The sequence below is a fragment of the Misgurnus anguillicaudatus genome, chromosome 2 (genome assembly GCF_027580225.2).
Source record: "Misgurnus anguillicaudatus chromosome 2, ASM2758022v2, whole genome shotgun sequence".
Taxonomy (NCBI): Eukaryota; Metazoa; Chordata; class Actinopteri; order Cypriniformes; family Cobitidae; genus Misgurnus; species Misgurnus anguillicaudatus.
In genome coordinates this window covers 5,335,242-5,354,292 of record NC_073338.2, presented here as the reverse complement: position 1 = coordinate 5,354,292, position 19,051 = coordinate 5,335,242, and the positions used below count along the sequence as shown (strand labels likewise).

Below are 19,051 nucleotides of genomic sequence, written 5' to 3'. Positions count from 1 at the left end.
TAACGCAATAAGGGCGATTTTTACATCATTGAAAGAAGGAAGTGCAGCACTGAAATCTGTATTTCTGCCGTCTCAGAAGAAACTGAGGAAATGATGCACAACCATTTAAAAACATGAATGGGGTTCTAACGATACAAAGCTTAATGCAAATCGGTGAAGTGTCCCTTTAAATCGACTTGAAATTTTTTCTATCAAGAAGCATTGGATGAGATTAAGTATTAAGGTAAATTGTTTCTGTAGCTGACTTAGTAGAGCATTGCGTTAGGTGGAAAAGATGATGGGTTTGATTTGGGAACAGTGACTTTTTATACACAGTAAGTTGTTTTTGATAAAAGCATCTATCAAAGTATAAATGTAAACATCTAATATGTCACATTAGTTTAGTCTCGTTTAAAAACGTTAATTCATTTTTTTAACTTTCTGTTCTTCAAAACATTTGGTTTTATATTATTTTTGTCATGTGTGCTGTTTATTGACTGTTTGAAGTCAAACCGATCAGGTGTATATATACAGTATCTGTGTTGTAGCTCATCTTGGAGCTCTGACTGCCCATCATTTGGACTCTGTCCACCGTAAGCGTCGCACGCTGGTCGCTCCAGACATAAACCTGTCACTGGACAAGAGTGAAGGCTCTCTGCTGTCTGAAGACTTTCTGGAAACTCCAGATGATCTTGATATAAACGTGGACGACATTGAGACTCCAGATGATGACTCTCTTGGATCTACCAACAATGGCAATGAACTAGAATGGGAAGGTTAGTGAAGTCAAATGCTGCCTTCACGTGCTATTGTAATTAAGGTAAATGCCAAAGGCCGACGACCCCCTCATGTGGTATTTTCCATTGTGCAAGTCTTAGAATATTTTGATGCACGAGTTGCCGAGATGAGATAACCTTTGACCTTTTCAAACTGGTGGAGAGCAACAGAAGAGTCATGAAAGCATTGTACCCTACTAAACGTTTTTTGCTACTGTTAGCGAATAGTTTTTGTAGCATATACAATGTTGTGTTATTGACAATTGTTATATAATGCGTTAACACTCAGTGTCAGTTTTAAAAATACTGTTATGGTTTGGTGTTACCTATCCAGAGCAGATGCTAGCTAGCAGTCAATAGGAGCCTCCTAGTAATGAGTGGCCAGGCAATTTACTAACGTGGATGTATTTTACCTACGGTATGACAACAAAAGCACTTGAACACAACACATTGGTAAATACCAGTTTACAAACGGAAAATATCATTCCATAGCACGTGAAGGCAGCAAAAGATCTGGCTGCGGTTTAAATGGGATGCACTACAGTCTCTCCCTAAATAACCCTAACTAATGGCTCTTTATGTTAATCCTCATAAAAATAGACAGAGAGACAGACAAATATAGACACACAGGCAGACAGATATAGACAGACAGACAGCAGACAGACAGACATAAGCTGTGTCCCTATTCGAAGGCTGCGACCTTCTAAGTACGTATTTTAAGACCGATTGCATCACAGCAGCGCGACTTGAGGCTAGTAATGCTGTCCCAATTCAAAGGATGCTTAGAATGAAGCCTCAAAATGCTTCCTTATTTCTCTGCGCTGTTAAGGATTGAACAAATGTATCCTTAACAGTGAGGCTATCCCAAGATTCATTGCGCACCTGTAACGGCTGCATATAACGGCTGGATATTCTAAAATAAACTATTAAAACCTTTATTAAATAAAAGTGTGTATCAGAAACAAGTTTCTTGTCACTGTTTTAGTATTTTAAAGGTGCAGTGTGTAAATTTTAGTGGCATCCAGTGGTGAGGTTGTGAATTACAACCAACGGCTCAGTCCACTTCTCACCCCTCTCTTTTGAAAAGCATTGAGAAGCTACGGTAGCCGCCATCGGAAAAACATGTCATTGACATAGACAACTTAAAAAAGTTTGTCCGTTGAGGGCTTCTGTACAAACATGGTGGCACAAAATGGCGACTTCCACGGAAGGGGACCCTCTGTGCATGTAGATAAAAACGTCTCATTCTAAGATAATAAAAACATAACTGTTCATTATAAAAAGGTCTTCATACACCCCTGATAATATAGTTTTGATATTATTTTGCATTTCTGTCAAGAGATCCTTCTAAAAATTACACACTGCACCTTTAAGTTGTGTTTTGTGTTAATATTATTCTGTTTATTTTGCGTATATCTAAATAGTTAAAAAAAATAGTTTAATCTACATTAACGTGTCATATTAAAATAAATATTTTTCTCATTCCATATTTATTTGAATAAGTCCGAAACGTCTCCGGCCGTTGTGTCCTGCTGACAGGCGCGGTAGGCGCGTGCAGCAGGTAACGCAAATTATGTGTTCTCCGAAGGTTACACCGTCTCGTTTGATTTCTCTTTGCGGACTTCTGAGGCTGCCACCTTGGAAGACTGAGTGCTCACCTTTGAAGGTTGCATCCTTAGAAGGTCGCAGCCCTTGAATTGGGACACAGCTATAGACAGATATAGGCTGTTTCTTAATGTCAAGGATACTTCCTTTTTCTGTATATGGGATATTTTTCGAATGAAGGACTCCTCCGAGGATTCTCGACATTGGAACAGTCCTTCGACCGATGTCGATGATGTAGCATTTTCAAGGCCCTGTCCCAAATGGCACACTCCGGACTTGTGGTCCTCCTCAGAGTCCACACTTTGATGACATCATAGAGTGCAGACTTTTGGGACCCTTTATGCGAGTCTACGTGGGTGCACCGGAGTCGTGTTTTGGGACAAGACTCGAGCGTCACGCCGGAAATTGGAAGGGACGTTGCCCGTCAGTGTGAACTCCTCCTTTCCGTTGTCGGATTGGTCTGATTGCTCTTTCGCAAGGACTTCTGGGTTGGTAAAGTGCGCGAAGCCGGCTGCAGTGCGGCAGTTTAAATCCACGAGACGGAAAGTCCACATGAAGTGCGCCATTTGGGACAGGGCCAAACAGCCACAGACAGACATAGACATAGACAGATATAAACAGACAGATATAGACAGACCGACAGACATAGACATAAGCAGATACAGACAGATAGACTTAGACAGACAGACATAGACAGATATAGACAGACAGCTATATAGACAGAAAAACAGATACTTTATTAATCCACTCTGTGGGAATTGGTTTGCATAAGCGTATCAAACATATTCACACAATTAAACTGTACTGTTTAAATATCTGAACATTTTGTAATACTTGTAATAAAGTAAGGAAAAAACATATTCACACAATACAAAAAGAACAGACGTAAAATACAATAACATTTGTAACAAACGGGAGATAAAGAATTTACAAATGTGTGGAGAGGTGTTTTAAAAAATATTACTTAAAAATTGTTCTCATCTCACCATATCCAAAGGTACAAAGTCATCATATACAATAAATCTAAAAAACATTTCTAAATAAATGCAATATTAGCACTTTTTAAAAGCAAAAAAGCCTTCTAAAGTCCTGTAATCTGTCCTCATTTATGTCCTCCAAAAGACTCAATAATATTTTACATTTATTCCGTTAATGTTTCATATTTAAAAATGTTTGTGCTGCTGCACATCCATGTGTGTAATAAGCAATAGGTTTGATCACTTTCTCTTATAAGAATTTGATAAGACATGATTGAGGTTATATTGTAATCTCTAAATTCTGAATTTAAGACTTTAACTTTTTAATGATTACTACTTATCAAGAGGAAAATGTGAAAAGCAAATAGACCCCTTCAAAGTTTGTAAACATTGAATGACTATCGGGTGCGCGCGCAGCATGGGGTCAAACTGTTCATACCATCCAGGCTTTATAATGTAATATAACAGGGCTGAAAAATTATGACTTACCTCAAATGAAGTGAACACAACAAACACAAGCCTCTTTGATATTTGCATTGTTCCAGTCTGCACGTTAATTGCTTGCAGCTGCAGATGTTGTATTTTTTTGTTTTTGAGATTCTGCATGAATCGCGAAAACTTAACGAAAGACCTGGTACGATTTTAACAGCCCACGACGTAAGTAGGCATTTTTGACGATACCGAATAATACGCAACTCTATCTGCTGTAATGGCTTTTCTGACCCTGACATGCGCAGTGGAAACTGCCTGTGACGTGAACCGTGAAGGGGTCTATTAAAATCAACATTTCAATCTACATTTAGTACTGATTAGAAGACAAATGAGAGATTAAGAGATTTTGGTATCCAGAGCTGGGTAGATTACTTATGAATTGTAATCCGTTACTGATTACGAATTACATGACAAAATTTGTAGTCAGTAATATAATCTCTTAGATTACACATTGTTGGTAACATAATCTGACTTTTGGATTACATTTAGATTACTTTTGACAAATGTTATTTGATTTCAAATATATAAAGAGGGGAAAAATATATTCAATTTTATTTCACCAACAAGAGCCTTAAAAACGAATTTTTGAAGTGCAATGTACGGACAGTTAATAATACTAACACTGTTTTACTTTGCTATTAGTGTCAACTGATAGTAACACTGAATAAAACAAAACCACTCTTTATGAATTTAAAACATTATTTTCTTAATTTTAAGTAAATACAACAAAAACAGCCACATTGCAAAAACTAATATTTAATTTCACGAATTTCACTGCAACAACACTGCTTGGTCTAAAATTTCACCTCACAAATAAAACTGAAGTGTTTCTTTAAACCGCAAGTTTCTTCAAAAATGAAATGGTGTCCATACATCCAGTCAAGGGCTTAAGTTTGATTTTGACATTGGTGGTGAAATTAATAAAATTGTCTTCAGAGACGCATTGTCACAAAGGTTAAAAAGGTATTTTTTGTTATCATAATCTTATGTATTAACTAAGGTTACATTCCAAAAACAACAAATATACACTATTTTATTTACTATTTTTACTTAATTTTAACTTTTTTGTGAGGCCAGTAAAAATTCTGGCAGGACAAGTTAAAAACTGAACCAAAATATTTCCTCCAGATCTGGTCCACCCAAAACATGCAGGAAAAAAAAGTAACACATTATACTTCAATAGCCATCACAAAACACATGGCCTTATTTACTGAATTTTGTTAGTTGAATGAAACAGAGAACAAAAAAAGTTGTAAAAGATTTTAATCTCACAGTCACAGAGGGACATCAGCGGTCATATGTTCATATAGATTTGGTATAAATTATTGCTAGGAACAATTCAGTGTTCCCTGGATATTGGTAGGGACCCTACCCAAATCAACACCTTTGCATCCAGTGATAAACACTGAACGCTGCTCCATTTTGCATATTGTCTTGTTGTTGCTTCTCTCCTGTGCAATTCCACACCCCTCCCCATCTCCCCCCCAAAAAATCGAACAACCACGAACGTATATAAGCGGTAGGTAAATTTATTATGTAAAATGTAAAAAAATATATGAGATTAACAAAATTGTGAACATCATACTGCCATAGTGTGAATAATATGTAATCATGTAATCCGTAAAAAAGTAACAGTAGTCTGATTACGAGTATTTTAAAATGTAGTTTAATCTAATTACAAGTACTTGATTTTTGGAAACATGTAATCCGTTACTACTCAGCTCTGTTGGTATCACTTTACAAGGTTGTATTTGTTAACAATTAGTTAATGAATTAGCTAACATTAACTAACTAATGAATACTTTTACAGCATTTATTCATCTTAGTTCCTGTTCATTTAAGCATTTAATAATACATTAAAATATAATATAATCAAGTGTTGTAACTGTTAACATTTAACTGTTGACATTTACTAACATTAACAAGAATCAATACATGCAGAAAAACGATATTGTTCATTGTTTGTTCATGCATTTATGCTAAATGTTTGCTAAAACAACCTTATTGTAAAGTGTTACTAAGATTTGATTGGCTTCCAAAATCTCAATTTGAACTCAATAATTTCTGCAGAATAATCTTCTCTTCATCTACAGATGACACTCCAGTGGCCAGTGCGAAAGGTTCGGGTGGTGATGAGGGTGAAGGTGCAGGGCGTCTCTGGAGAACAGTGATCATTGGAGATCAGGAGCACAGAATAGACATGCAGGTGATCAAACCTTACCTGCGTGTCGTCACACATGGAGGTCAGTTTCACTTCACGTACACCTCTTATATTTATATAAATCTACTTGTAAGAGTAAAACTGTGTTACAGATGTCTAGCATCACTGTCGCTCATTTAAACAAATCACCCTTAACGCTATACTTCATATATACTTTAGGTCATAAATTATCATAAATTATATTTTCAGTTAATGAACCCTTATAAGAAATGCATGAAAGACATTACAGGTAGACTTCTGTTTTATCAATGAACATCAATCCTCGACACTGTTACTCTCTCCAGGTTACTACGGTGAAGGCCTGAATGCTATCATTGTATTTGCTGCCTGTTATTTACCTGACAGCGGCTGTACAGACTACAGTTACATCATGGAAAATCTCTTTCTGTAAGACCATACAAAAAATACCGTTTTTAAAATGTATTTGAGTATTTTATATTAGACGTGGAGTTGTATGACTGCTGTGTGTGTGTTTGTTTTACTGTAGATATGTGATCAGTAGTCTTGAGCTGCTGGTAGCTGAAGATTATATGATCATCTATCTGAATGGAGCGACACCACGCAGAAGAATGCCAGGACTCGGCTGGCTGAAGAGATGCTATCAGATGATCGAGCGACGGTAAAACACCTGAGCAATGTTACCTGTAGACAACACCATCACATTTGAATCTGCAATATAGTATTTCAACATATCACTTATGTCTGTTTTATGAGGACTTTTAGCAGTAACATCTTAAAAGTTTCTACTTAAATGAAATTAACAATATAGTTTTCCTCTGGACTGGGATTATATTTCTGAGCCTCTTTATTTGTTTTTAACATCCAGGTTAAGGAAGAACCTCAAAGGTCTGATCATCGCTCATCCATCCTGGTTCATTCGTACGGTTCTTACCATCTCAAGACCATTTATCAGGTGAGAAAACATCACACAAAAAACATCGGCCTCTCTCATTTGATGTGTATTACATCTTGTATTTTCATTTGTCTTTTCAGTGTTAAGTTTATGGATAAGATCCGTTACGTTCAGAGTTTGGAGGAACTGGCTCAGATTGTTCCTATGGAGCATGTGCAGATTCCTGAATGTGTGCTGCAGTAAGTGAAGTTCACCAGCAGGAGGCGTCATGAGGATGTTTTATGTGTTATAGACACCATCGTGAACCCACATTTATGCCCATACAAGAGTGTTGTTATTCTTGAGTAGATCATTAAATTATTTCAGATGAAACTTTTCCTGTTTTTAAATATGAAACCAGCATACTGTTTATTACACATACTCATTTTAAAGTACTACAGTATGTGAGATTTTAGAAATTAAAATGGCTACACTGCATTTAGACATTTCAGCTTTGTGTAAAAATTTTCATATGGCAATCCAGTTAAAGGTGCAGTGTGTAATTTTTAGAAGGATCTCTTGACAGAAATGCAATATAATATACAAAACTACATTAGTATGCGTGTATAAAGACCTTTCTATAATGAATCGTTATGTTTTTATTACCTTAGAATTAGATGTTTTTATCTACATGCCCGATGGTCCGCTTATGTGGAAGTCGGCATTTTGTGCCGCCACGTTTCCGTAGAAGCCCTTAACGGACAAACATTTTTATCTCCGACGATGACATGTTTTTCCGGTGGCGGCTACTGTAGCTTCTCTATGCTTTTCGAATGCGAGGGGTGAGCAGTTGACTGAGCCGTTGGTTGCAATCCGTAATCTCACCACTAGATGCCGCTGAAATTTACACACTGCACCTTTAACTCCCAAAGTTGTTCAAAATTGCTATTATATAGGAATGATATTACATTTTTTCACTGATATCGATAGCCGATTATTCAGACTGATATCTGCTGATACCGTTAGTTTGATGGTTATATTAACTCAAATTGAAGATGACATTTTCTGAATGGTATTCATTCATATTATGAGCACTAATATTGAACATTAAACGAGTGATGTTTCTTTACATTTTCTATACACAGAGCTCAAATTTATTGCATTTTCCTTTTCTCTTTTGATTGACAGGATATATCAGCCCATAGTGTGAAAATGTGCTTTTATTGATCTATTTAATTTAATTTATTATACAGGAAAGGCTAAAAAGTAACATCAAGATACAATTTAAACGGGCCTGAATCAGTTTAAAAACTGGTTTCCAGCAGGTTCCTGTTTTGCAGAACATAACACACAATTCACAACATAAAACACACTTTTAAACATAAGCTAAACAGATACAAAAGACTAAAATCAACAATACAATCAATCCAGACAAAACTAAGACAATTTAAAAGCATTCAGTGAGTACAAGTGTAAAACAGTTTGTACACTGCAAAAAATGATTTTCAAGAAAAAAATTCTTAGTATTTTTGTCTTGTTTTCAGTAAAAATATCTAAAAATTCTTAAATTAAGATGCTTTTTCTTGATGAGTAAAACGACCTAAGAAAATAAGTCTAGTTTTTAGATCAAAAATATCAAATTTAAGTGATTTTGTGCATAACACAAGCAAAAAATCTGCCAATGGGATAAGCAAAAAAAATCTTAAACATTTTTCTTAAAAACTAAATTCAAGAAAAATTCAAGAAAAATTAGCTTACCACATTGTCAGATTTTTTGCTTGTTTTATGCAGAAAATCACTTAAATTTGATATTTTTGATGTAAAAACTGGACTTATTTTCTTGGGTTGTTTTGCTCATCAAGAAAAAGCATTTTTTCTTAAAAATCATTTTTTGCAGTGTATGCCTTTTTGAAACACATGATGGTATTTTTCTTATGTAATGTGGAATATCATTTCAAATTTTGGTGTATATATAATAAAAGGGACTGATACCGATTATTGGCCGTTATATCTGTGCATGTCTAATTACTACTTATTCATGAAAGTGGATGTGATACAAAGGATACAAATCCAAATAGCTTTAGTATTATGTTAAAAAACATTAAATAAACATATTTATGGAGGAATACACATTTTATCAAATGTAAAAAGACATCTGGGTGTTTCATGCATACTGAAAATTCACATACTTTGGACCGTATACATACTTTTACTAACATTTTGTGTCTGGTGTTAGAAATGTTGAGTTTTTGTAATGTTTGTGATCTTGTCTTTCTGCAGATATGATGAGGAGCGAGTTAAAGTTCAGAGGGACAGGTAAAACTGCAGTGACCTTTATAAGGGTCAGATGTTAAACAGGTCACCGGTTGGCATTTCCTCTTACGGTCCTGCCCTTAAAACACACTCACACTCGCACACATACACAGGTTTGTTCACTGTATAAACGAGGAGACTTCACATATACTTCCAACACAATCTCTTAAATCTAATAGAGACTTAAATCTGGAGACATTATTAAAGTAAAACAGTGGGAGCAACTGAAATCTCCACTTTTTTACTGTATTTCATTTTTATTTTATGCACACACCGTATATATGTCTACCAGTATAATATTTTATGCTATTACAGTGTTTCCATAGTTATAATAATTATACTGAATATTATTATTATTATACAAATATGTAGTAAAAATCTTCATATAATTACAGTTACTGTACATTTCTTAAAAAAACTACATTTAATTTAATTTGCATGCACATTAGTGTTTATTTTTCACTCATGTGTTTCCCTCACAGGCTTGAACAGCTGGCCAAGACATCAGAAAGGTAAAACTCTTTATACATGTTTCACACACATCATATCATTAAACTAAAGCACATTGGTTGTTCGCATGGGACTGTACAATGCAGATTCTAGTATTCACATTAGTCTTTAATGAACAGTCTGTGTATAACATGCATTTATTAATTATTAAGCAGGCTGTGCTATATTTCAAAAAGAGAGAGTAAACAGCTAACAGGAATACAGTATGTTGTTGAAGATGTTGTGTGCAAACCCTTTCAGACATGACTCTGTATAGATGGCATACTATACAACTCTGTAGTATGTAGTATATAAACAGTATGTAAATGATCTCTCTGGATAATCTGCTGATGCAAAACAAAACAGTACACACTATACAGGATACTATATCCTATGATTAGGGCAGCAAGATAAAGTGGAAGTATCGCAATGTCACAAATGTGTATATACTTGGTTTGAATAATTTTAATAATTAGTCTAAGGTACGTATAGTCTTAAATTTTAGGTCAGTGCAGATTACAGAGAGTCTTGCGAGACGATGCTTTCTTTTTACCAGAAAGAATGTGAAAGTTTCAAAGAAAATGTTTTTTTTTTATTTTATTTGATTTTAAAAACTTAAAGCATTATCATATTTCATACATCACATTTGTCTTCAATATTGTGCAGCCTTACACTGTAAATTATTTGTGTAGTTATGCAGCTGTTTGCCAGTAACATACTGTAGATTCAAATTGATGCTATCCACTGGCAACAGTCCGTTCACAGCCAAATGAAAATTAAAGGTGCAGTGTGTAATTTTTGGAAGAATCTCTTGACAGAAATGCAAATAATATACAAAACTATATTATCAGGGGTGTATAAAGACCTTTCATAATGAACCGTTATGTTTTTTATTACCTTAGAATGAGACGTTTTTATCCATATACACAGAGGGTCCCCTTACTGTACGTGGAAGTCGCTCTTTTGTGCCGCCACGTTTACAGAAGCCCTTAACAGACAAACCTTTTTCACAAAGTTGTCTCTGACGATGACATGTTTTTTTCTATGCGTTTTAAAAGCAAGTGGTGAGCAGTGGACTGAGCCGTTGGTTGTAATTCACAACCTCAACACTAGATCAACACCTTTAAACATTAACAAATCTTTGTCTTTACAGAATAAAATTAAAATAACAGCTTAATGCAAAACGTTCTCTTGGTTCCCAGAATGCTTTGCATGAGGCTGTTATTTTAGTTTTATTCTGTAAACATAAAGACTTGTTAATGTTCATTTAACTTTGAACAAACTGTTGCCAGTAAATAACATACAGATTTAAATATACAGTAAGTTGATGGCAAACAGCTGACAGTAATACTGTAATTTCTATAGACATTTTTAACCGTGTACGCACAATACACCCAACCAGACACAAATAAATCTGAATTTAGTTTGCAATTTAATACAAATCTCTTTTACTGAATCTTTATTTCATTTGTTTGCATCTTTTCACAAAGTTTTTTCCACAAAAATTATGACAAACTAGGTCCAACAGTACATCTACAATTATTCATTAAGCAAATGCTTTTACTAAAGCGATACAAATGAGAGAGCATTATCATTTTATTTTAACTATATTGTGTATTTTAGTATTCCTGGAAATTTTAATTTCAATGTCATAAACATAAATCTATAATTCAGTTCTTTATACGCAAAGGAATGTAATGTGATTTTTGTTGAGGTTTATTTTATACTGTTTGATTTTAACATTTAATTTAAACGTATGATTTGGCAGGGCGTCATCAGTAGCTGAAGAGGCGTGTCCTTGACATCTCACATGGGGTAAGAGACGGACCACCCATCTGTAACAGTAGATTCATTCAGCAGTGTCAGTTTAATGACCTCTGTGCGATGTGCCATATCAGGAGAGCGTTGCGCCATCTTTAAATGGGGTGGAGCAGAGTCTGGCTGAATGTTTTAACACCATGTTACATAAAACACATCTGCTGCACTCATCAGGACACCAGCCGCACCCGACTCCAATTCATGCTATTTATGAGCCGACTGCTACACTGTTGGTATTTCAGCAGTAGTATGAGACACACGACACTTCTGAAGTTATACAGCTCGAAACATTAAAACACTCTTTGTCTATCGTTTCATTTCATTTATTCATTTATAAAACACTACTAACACAACAGAACGTTGACCAAAGTGCTGTACAGTAATCAAATACTTTATAAGAAAACAACACAAAGAGATGGAATAAATTAATAAAAATGCTATAAAACAAGACATCACCATATAGACACATAAAACATATAACAAAGCAAACAACTCAACACACTACAGGCTGGATTTAAACGGGTGGACTACAATGCAAGATGTAAAAAATGACCCTTCAGCCGACTTTTAGAAATTGTTAAGGTACGGGATAAACTCTTCCACCTCTTTGGGGCTGCCACTGCAAACACTCGATCACTCTATCATTTGCACCTTGTTCTCTGGACAACTAATAGTGATTGATCAGAAGACCTTAGATTACTAGTGGGTTTATGCCTTACTAAAAGCTCAGACGGGTAAGATGGTGCTAACATATTCAGGGATTTAAAAACAAAAATCAAAAGCTTATAGTCAATCTGGTACTGGACAGGGAGCAGAGAAAGCTCGCAAAGCTATCATCTTAATTATCAGTCTGTATGCTTGTCTGTCTATCTGTCTCTTTCTTTGTCGTTGTATCTCTTTCACTTGGTAGCTGTCTATCTCTCTGTCTTGTTAACAGTCTATCTCTCCATTTTGTTAACTGTCTCTCTGTCTTGTCAGTTGTCTATCTGTCTGTCTTGTCAGCTCTCTATCTCTCCATCTTGATAGCTGTCTATCTCTCTATCTTGATAGCTGTCTATCTCTCTGTCTTGTTAACTGTCTATCTCTCCGTCTTGTTAACTGTCTATCTCTCCGTCTTGTGACTGTCTATCTATCCGTCTTGATAGCTGTCTATGTCTCTGTCTTGATAGCTGTCTATGTCTCTGTCTTGTTAACTGTCTATCTCTCCATCTTGTAACTGTCTATCTCTCCGTCTTGTAACTGTCTATCTCTCTGTCTTGTTAACTGTCTATCTCTCTGTCTTGTTAACTGTCTATCTCTCATCTTGTAACTGTCTATCTCTCCGTCTTGTGACTGTCTATCTCTCCGTCTTGTTAACTGTCTATCTCTCTGTCTTGTTAACTGTCTATGTCTCTGTCTTGTAAATGTCTATTTCTCCGTCTTGTAAATGTCTATCTCTCCGTCTTGTAAATTTCTATCTCTCCGTCTTGTAAATGTCTATCTCTCCGTCTTGTGACTGTCTATCTCTCTGTCTTGTTAACTGTCTATCTCTCTGTCTTGTTAACTGTCTATCTCTCTGTCTTGTTAACTGTCTATCTCTCTGTCTTGTTAACTGTCTATCTCTCTGTCTTCTGACTGTCTATCTCTCCATCTTGATAGCTGTTTATCTCTCTGTCTTGTTAACTGTCTATCTCTCTGTCTTTGTTAACTGTCTATCTCTCCGTCTTGTTAACTGTCTATCTCTCCGTCTTGTTAACTGTCTATCTCTCCGTCTTGTGACTGTCTATCTCTCCATCTTGATAGCTGTCTATGTCTCTGTCTTGATAGGTGTCTATGTCTCTGTCTTGTAAATGTCTATCTCTCCGTCTTATGACTGTCTATCTCTCTGTCTTGTTAACTGTCTATCTCTCTGTCTTGTTAACTGTCTATCTCTCTGTCTTTGTTAACTGTCTATCTCTCCGTCTTGTTAACTGTCTATCTCTCCGTCTTGTGACTGTCTATCTCTCCATCTTGATAGCTGTCTATGTCTCTTTTTTTGATAGCTGTCTATGTCTCTGTCTTGTTAACTGTCTATCTCTCCGTCTTGTGACTGTCTATCTCTCCGTCTTGATAGCTGTCTATCTCTCCGTCTTGTAAATGTCTATGTCTCTGTCTTGATAGCTGTCTATGTCTCTGTCTTGTTAACTGTCTATCTCTCTGTCTTGTAAATGTCTATCTCTCCATCTTGTAAATGTCTATCTCTCCGTCTTGTAAATGTCTATCTCTCCGTCTTGTAACTGTCTATCTCTCCGTCTTGTAACTGTCTATATATCCTTCTTGTAACTGTCTATTTCTCCGTCTTGGTATTTTTCTATCTCTCTGTCTTGTTAACTGTCTATCTCTCTGTCTTGTTAACTGTCTATCTCTCCGTCTTGTAACTGTCTATCTCTCTGTCTTGTGACTGTCTATATCTCCGTCTTGGTAGTTTTCTATCCCTCTGTCCTGTTAACTGTCTATCTCTCCGTCTTTGTTAACTGTCTATCTCTCCGTCTTGTTAACTGTCTATCTCTCCGTCTTGTTAACTGTCTATCTCTCCGTCTTGTGACTGTCTATCTCTCCATCTTGATAGCTGTCTATGTCTCTGTCTTGATAGGTGTCTATGTCTCTGTCTTGTAAATGTCTATCTCTCCGTCTTATGACTGTCTATCTCTCTGTCTTGTTAACTGTCTATCTCTCTGTCTTGTTAACTGTCTATCTCTCTGTCTTTGTTAACTGTCTATCTCTCCGTCTTGTTAACTGTCTATCTCTCTGTCTTGTGACTGTCTATCTCTCCATCTTGATAGCTGTCTATGTCTCTGTCTTGATAGCTGTCTATGTCTCTGTCTTGTTAACTGTCTATCTATCCGGCTTGTGACTGTCTATCTCTCCGTCTTGATAGCTGTCTATGTCTCTGTCTTGTTAACTGTCTATCTCTCTGTCTTGTAAATGTCTATCTCTACGTCTTGTAAATGTCTATCTCTCCGTCTTGTAAATGTCTATCTCTCCGTCTTGTGACTGTCTATCTCTCTGTCTTGTTAACTGTCTATCTCTCTGTCTTGTTAACCGTCTATCTCTCTGTCTTGTTAACTGTCTATCTCTCCGTCTTGGTAGTTTTCTATCCCTCTGTCTTGTTAACTGTCTATCTCTCCGTCTTGTAACTGTCTATCTCTCCGTCTTGTGACTGTCTATCTCTCCATCTTGATAGCTGTCTATGTCTCTGTCTTGATAGGTGTCTATGTCTCTGTCTTGTAAATGTCTATCTCTCTGTCTTGTTAACTGTCTATCTCTCTGTCTTGTTAACTGTCTATCTCTCTGTCTTGTTAACTGTCTATCTCTCTGTCTTTGTTAACTGTCTATCTCTCCGTCTTGTTAACTGTCTATCTCTCCGTCTTGTGACTGTCTATCTCTCCATCTTGATAGCTGTCTATGTCTCTGTCTTGATAGCTGTCTATGTCTCTGTCTTGTTAACTGTCTATCTCTCCGTCTTGTTAACTGTCTATCTCTCCGTCTTGATAGCTGTCTATGTCTCTGTCTTGATAGCTGTCTATGTCTCTGTCTTGTTAACTGTCTATCTCTCTGTCTTGTAAATGTCTATCTCTCCGTCTTGTAAATGTCTATCTCTCCATCTTGTTAACTGTCTATCTCTCCGTCTTGTTAACTGTCTATCTCTCCGTCTTGTGACTGTCTATCTCTCTGTCTTGTTAACTGTCTATCTCTCTGTCTTGTTAACTGTCTATCTCTCTGTCTTGTTAACTGTCTATCTCTCTGTCTTGTAAATGTCTATCTCTCCGTCTTGTGACTGTCTATCTCTCCGCCTTGTGACCGTCTATCTCTCTGTCTTGTCAGTTGTCTATCTCTCCATCTTGTAACTGTCTATATATCCTTCTTGTAACTGTCTCTCCGTCTTGGTAGCTTTCTATCCCTCTGTCTTGGTACCTGTCTATCTCTCTATCTTGTAACTAACTCTCCATCTTGGTAACTTGGTAACTGTCTATATCTCTGTCTTGTCAACTGTCGATCTCTCTGTCTTGTCAGTTTTCTATCTGTCTGTCTTGTCAGCTCTCTATCTCTCCATCTTGTTAGTTGTCTATATCTCCTTCTTGTTAACTGTCTATTTCTTTTTCTTGTTAGCTGTCTATCTCTCCATCTTGAAACTATCTCCCCATCTTGGTAACTGTCTATCTGTCTGTGTTGTAAATGTCTATTTCTCCATTTTGTAACTGTCTATCTCTCTGTCTGTCTTGTTAGCTGTCTATCTCTCCATCTTGTAACTGTCTTGTTAGCTGTCTATCTATATTGTTAACTGTCTATTTCTCTGTCTTAGAAGCTGCCTGTCTCTCCATCTTTATAACTGTCAATCTCCTTCTGGTAGCTGTCTATCTATCTTGTTAACTCTCTATCTCTCTTTCTTAGCAGCTGTCTATCTTTCCTTTTTAGTTAACTGTCTATTTCTCTGTCTTGGTAGTTGTCTGTCCATCTTTGTAACTGTCTATCTCTCTGTCTTGTTAACTGTCTATCTCTCTGTCTTGTTATCTGTCTATCTTTCTGTCTTGGTAGCTGTCTTTCTGTCCATCTTTTTAGCTGTCTATCTTTCCATCTTTGTAGCTGTCTAGCTCTCTCTTCACATTCCCCTCTCACCTCCCCCCTCTGATTTATTTTTGAATGCGTCTCTTGTCACGCTCGGTCAATGTGATGGATTCCACTTTACTCAATGACCCTGCGACTCGTCTGATATGTGAAGTATGTACAGATGGCAGAATCCACCAACTTGACCGTCAGCCTCAATGAGATAACACAAAAGTTTGTTAGTCCACTCATGTGGCATTGTGTTTAAACACTAGGGACCTGATTTACTACCACCAGCGCAAACGTAAAACATTTTATTGTTAAATAACAACTTTCTGGATTTACTAAAAACGCGCAGTGAATAATTAACACTGAAAAGGTGTTGTCTAGTTATTTTTGCGACTGACCTTATTGCATATGCATTTGTAGGAGTTTCCTTTATCTATGCAAATATATGGGAGGAGAGTATTTAAATGATTCACACAGCGCAGTTTACTAAGGTTTGCACTTGTGAAATTACTGATATTTGCGCATGCCTCAAACAACTGGGCGCTCTTAATGGCTGCAATAATGTTGCTGGTATCACACAAATCAATTTATTTTGAATGCCAGAGGAACATATTATTAAAAAATAATAATTTCCAAGCCACGTTAATTTTAATTGGCTAGAGGAAATAAAAGACGACTAGGAAAAGTCACACAATTCCAGTGTTTCAAAACTTATAACTCTTAATTTTTTGTCCTGCGGTTAGTGTACTACTGTACACTTTGTTACACTTTGTTGGCTTTAATCTGGCCCATAGTCAGCAGTATTCTTTAATGTCATCTAAATGATCTTATAAAGTCTGCCATAAAATATTATTTAATATTTTAAAGGGTTTAAAGGCTTTTGATGCACAGTTAAGCATTTTTAACTGAGGTCATTTTTATTGATTTTTTTGGTAGTATGTTTGGAGGGAATTGTGCTTATCATGAAAACAATGCAATATAGCATAAAACTAAGGGTTCATTTGTTAGACAAAATATTTTCTTCTTTTTTCTTTTTTTTTACACAATTTATTAAAGTTAACAATGTGAAAGAGTCCCCAAAGTAATATTTATATTACTCTTACCTCATTTTATTAAATGAACCTTACGTCTTGTTTTATTGTTTTACAGGAACACATCTATGCGTGACATTTTCCAAAGATGTATCTGTAAGCAAACACACAAACACAGTGATGCTTTTCAAACATCTGTCCACGGTGACATTTTCCATAAACACTCGGTCACCCTTTTGCCCTGAATCATTTTAAATCTAGATCACAACATGAGAGAAAACAAACTGGACTCTAATGAAACAAACTTTTCTAATGCTTGTTTGTTTTTCAAGGGGAACATCTGTCCAAACATTGTGTCTAATACCTAAAATATGTATTTTTGTTGTACAGATGTAAAATATGTTGAATGTGGTATAGTATGTGATTTTCAAACCAGTAAGACATATAGTACTATAATCAATTGTTCTTGTCTTGGTGGTTTAACTTGCCAACCACTTTAAAGGTCACGTTCTTCCTGATACCATTTTTTAAACCCTAGTTAGTGTGTAATGTTGCTATAATAGCATAAATAATACCTGTAAAATGATAAAGCTCAAAGTTCACTGCCAGGCGATATATTTTCTTCAATAAAATTCCTCTTTAAAAGCCTACAACGAACGGCCGGTTTGGACTACAGCCCTCTATTTCCTGCTTTAATGACATCAGTAAAACAGTTCGTTGACTAAACTCCGCCCACATGAATACGTCAGTCACCAGCTTTGGCTCAAACGGCTCTGCTAAGCTAAGCTGCTATCGAATCACAACACACTAAACAAACTACACAATCAGAACTCGATATGTATTTCTGAAGGAGGGACTTCACAAAACAAGGAAGACATCAGCCTGTTTTGAGGACAGTGAAAACAGCGCTATACAGATAAGTCAATAGTGTGAAAAATACCGTGTTTTTTTACACGTGAAACATGAACACATATATGAAGAGTTTGGTTCCAAAACGCAATAAATCCATTTTGACAAATTTCGGTAAAAACGTGTTTTCTATACCAAGAAAGTGACAAGATGAAAACCACTATTTTCTGTTACAAACTTTCACATAGCATCTTTAGGTTATAAAAACATAAAAAATTCAAATCCATAACTTGATTTTCAAAGATTTATTATAAAAACTAATTCTTTTTTCCACAAAATGCAATAAATCCATGACAGTTTTTTATTTCAAAATGCTATAAATCTATTAAATCAATGTATAAATGTGCATTCATCTTTACCATTTTATATTTATTTAGTTGACTAGTGGTATACAATGATTAAAAAATAAACATTAATGGCATTAACCAAAACACTTACTTTGTTATATTAAGAACACAATGTTTTAGCATGAGAAGCTTGATGCTGTCTGGAGAACAAGCAACCGAGTGCCTCTCGCGGAAATTATTAGCTGTTGATGGCTTACGTTTCTTTTCCGTCACAGAAAACCATCACAGGTTTGGCAATGCTATTAAAGTATTATTTTGTTTTGTTTGTTGATCACGAAGTACAAAGTAGATGAGGAAAACTAGGACTCCGTGTACCATGTTTGTTTACGTTGCGTGAATGGTCCGCTGTAATATCAGAAATGGATTTATTGCGTTCTGTAAAAAAGGAGGAGTGGCGTTTGTCGCATTTTGGGAAAAAAGGGAGAAAAGATGACAGAATATCACGGCGGGTATTGGATTTTGCGTAAAATTAATTATTTACTTTTAACTACTGACCTGATATAATACTGATTTTGGCAGTAACTCATTTTTTTCAAAAATGGCGTTTATTGCGTTTTGGAACCAAACTCTTCATATATTGCGCACTATAAACACAATCAAAGCTTCAAAATCACTGACAGAACGGGAGCTTTAACAACCCTGACAGATTCATTCTGTTACACAACACTGCAGTTTGCAGGTTATAAAACC

General features: G+C 35.9%; 1 protein-coding gene across 3 annotated transcripts in view; it reads left to right on the top strand.

Annotated features, from left to right (window-relative positions):
• The window catches only part of atcayb (ATCAY kinesin light chain interacting caytaxin b), a 32,718-nt gene extending 14,647 nt beyond the window's left edge, over window positions 1–18,071 (top strand). For 2 of the 3 annotated variants that reach the window (XM_073871971.1, XM_073871963.1), the window contains 10 exons: window positions 528–755; window positions 5,923–6,072; window positions 6,335–6,437; window positions 6,538–6,669; window positions 6,877–6,963; window positions 7,044–7,142; window positions 9,163–9,308; window positions 9,678–9,707; window positions 11,453–11,499; window positions 17,224–18,071. In XM_073871971.1, the coding sequence (XP_073728072.1) occupies window positions 528–755; window positions 5,923–6,072; window positions 6,335–6,437; window positions 6,538–6,669; window positions 6,877–6,963; window positions 7,044–7,142; window positions 9,163–9,202 (839 nt within the window). In that variant the 3' untranslated portion in view covers window positions 9,203–9,308; window positions 9,678–9,707; window positions 11,453–11,499; window positions 17,224–18,071. Of the gene's footprint in view, window positions 1–527; window positions 756–5,922; window positions 6,073–6,334; window positions 6,438–6,537; window positions 6,670–6,876; window positions 6,964–7,043; window positions 7,143–9,162; window positions 9,309–9,677; window positions 9,708–11,452; window positions 11,500–11,582; window positions 12,465–17,223 lie in introns of those variants that run through there. The other variant, XM_073871966.1, reaches the window with a different exon arrangement.
• Window positions 18,072–19,051: the final 980 nt, after the last annotated feature.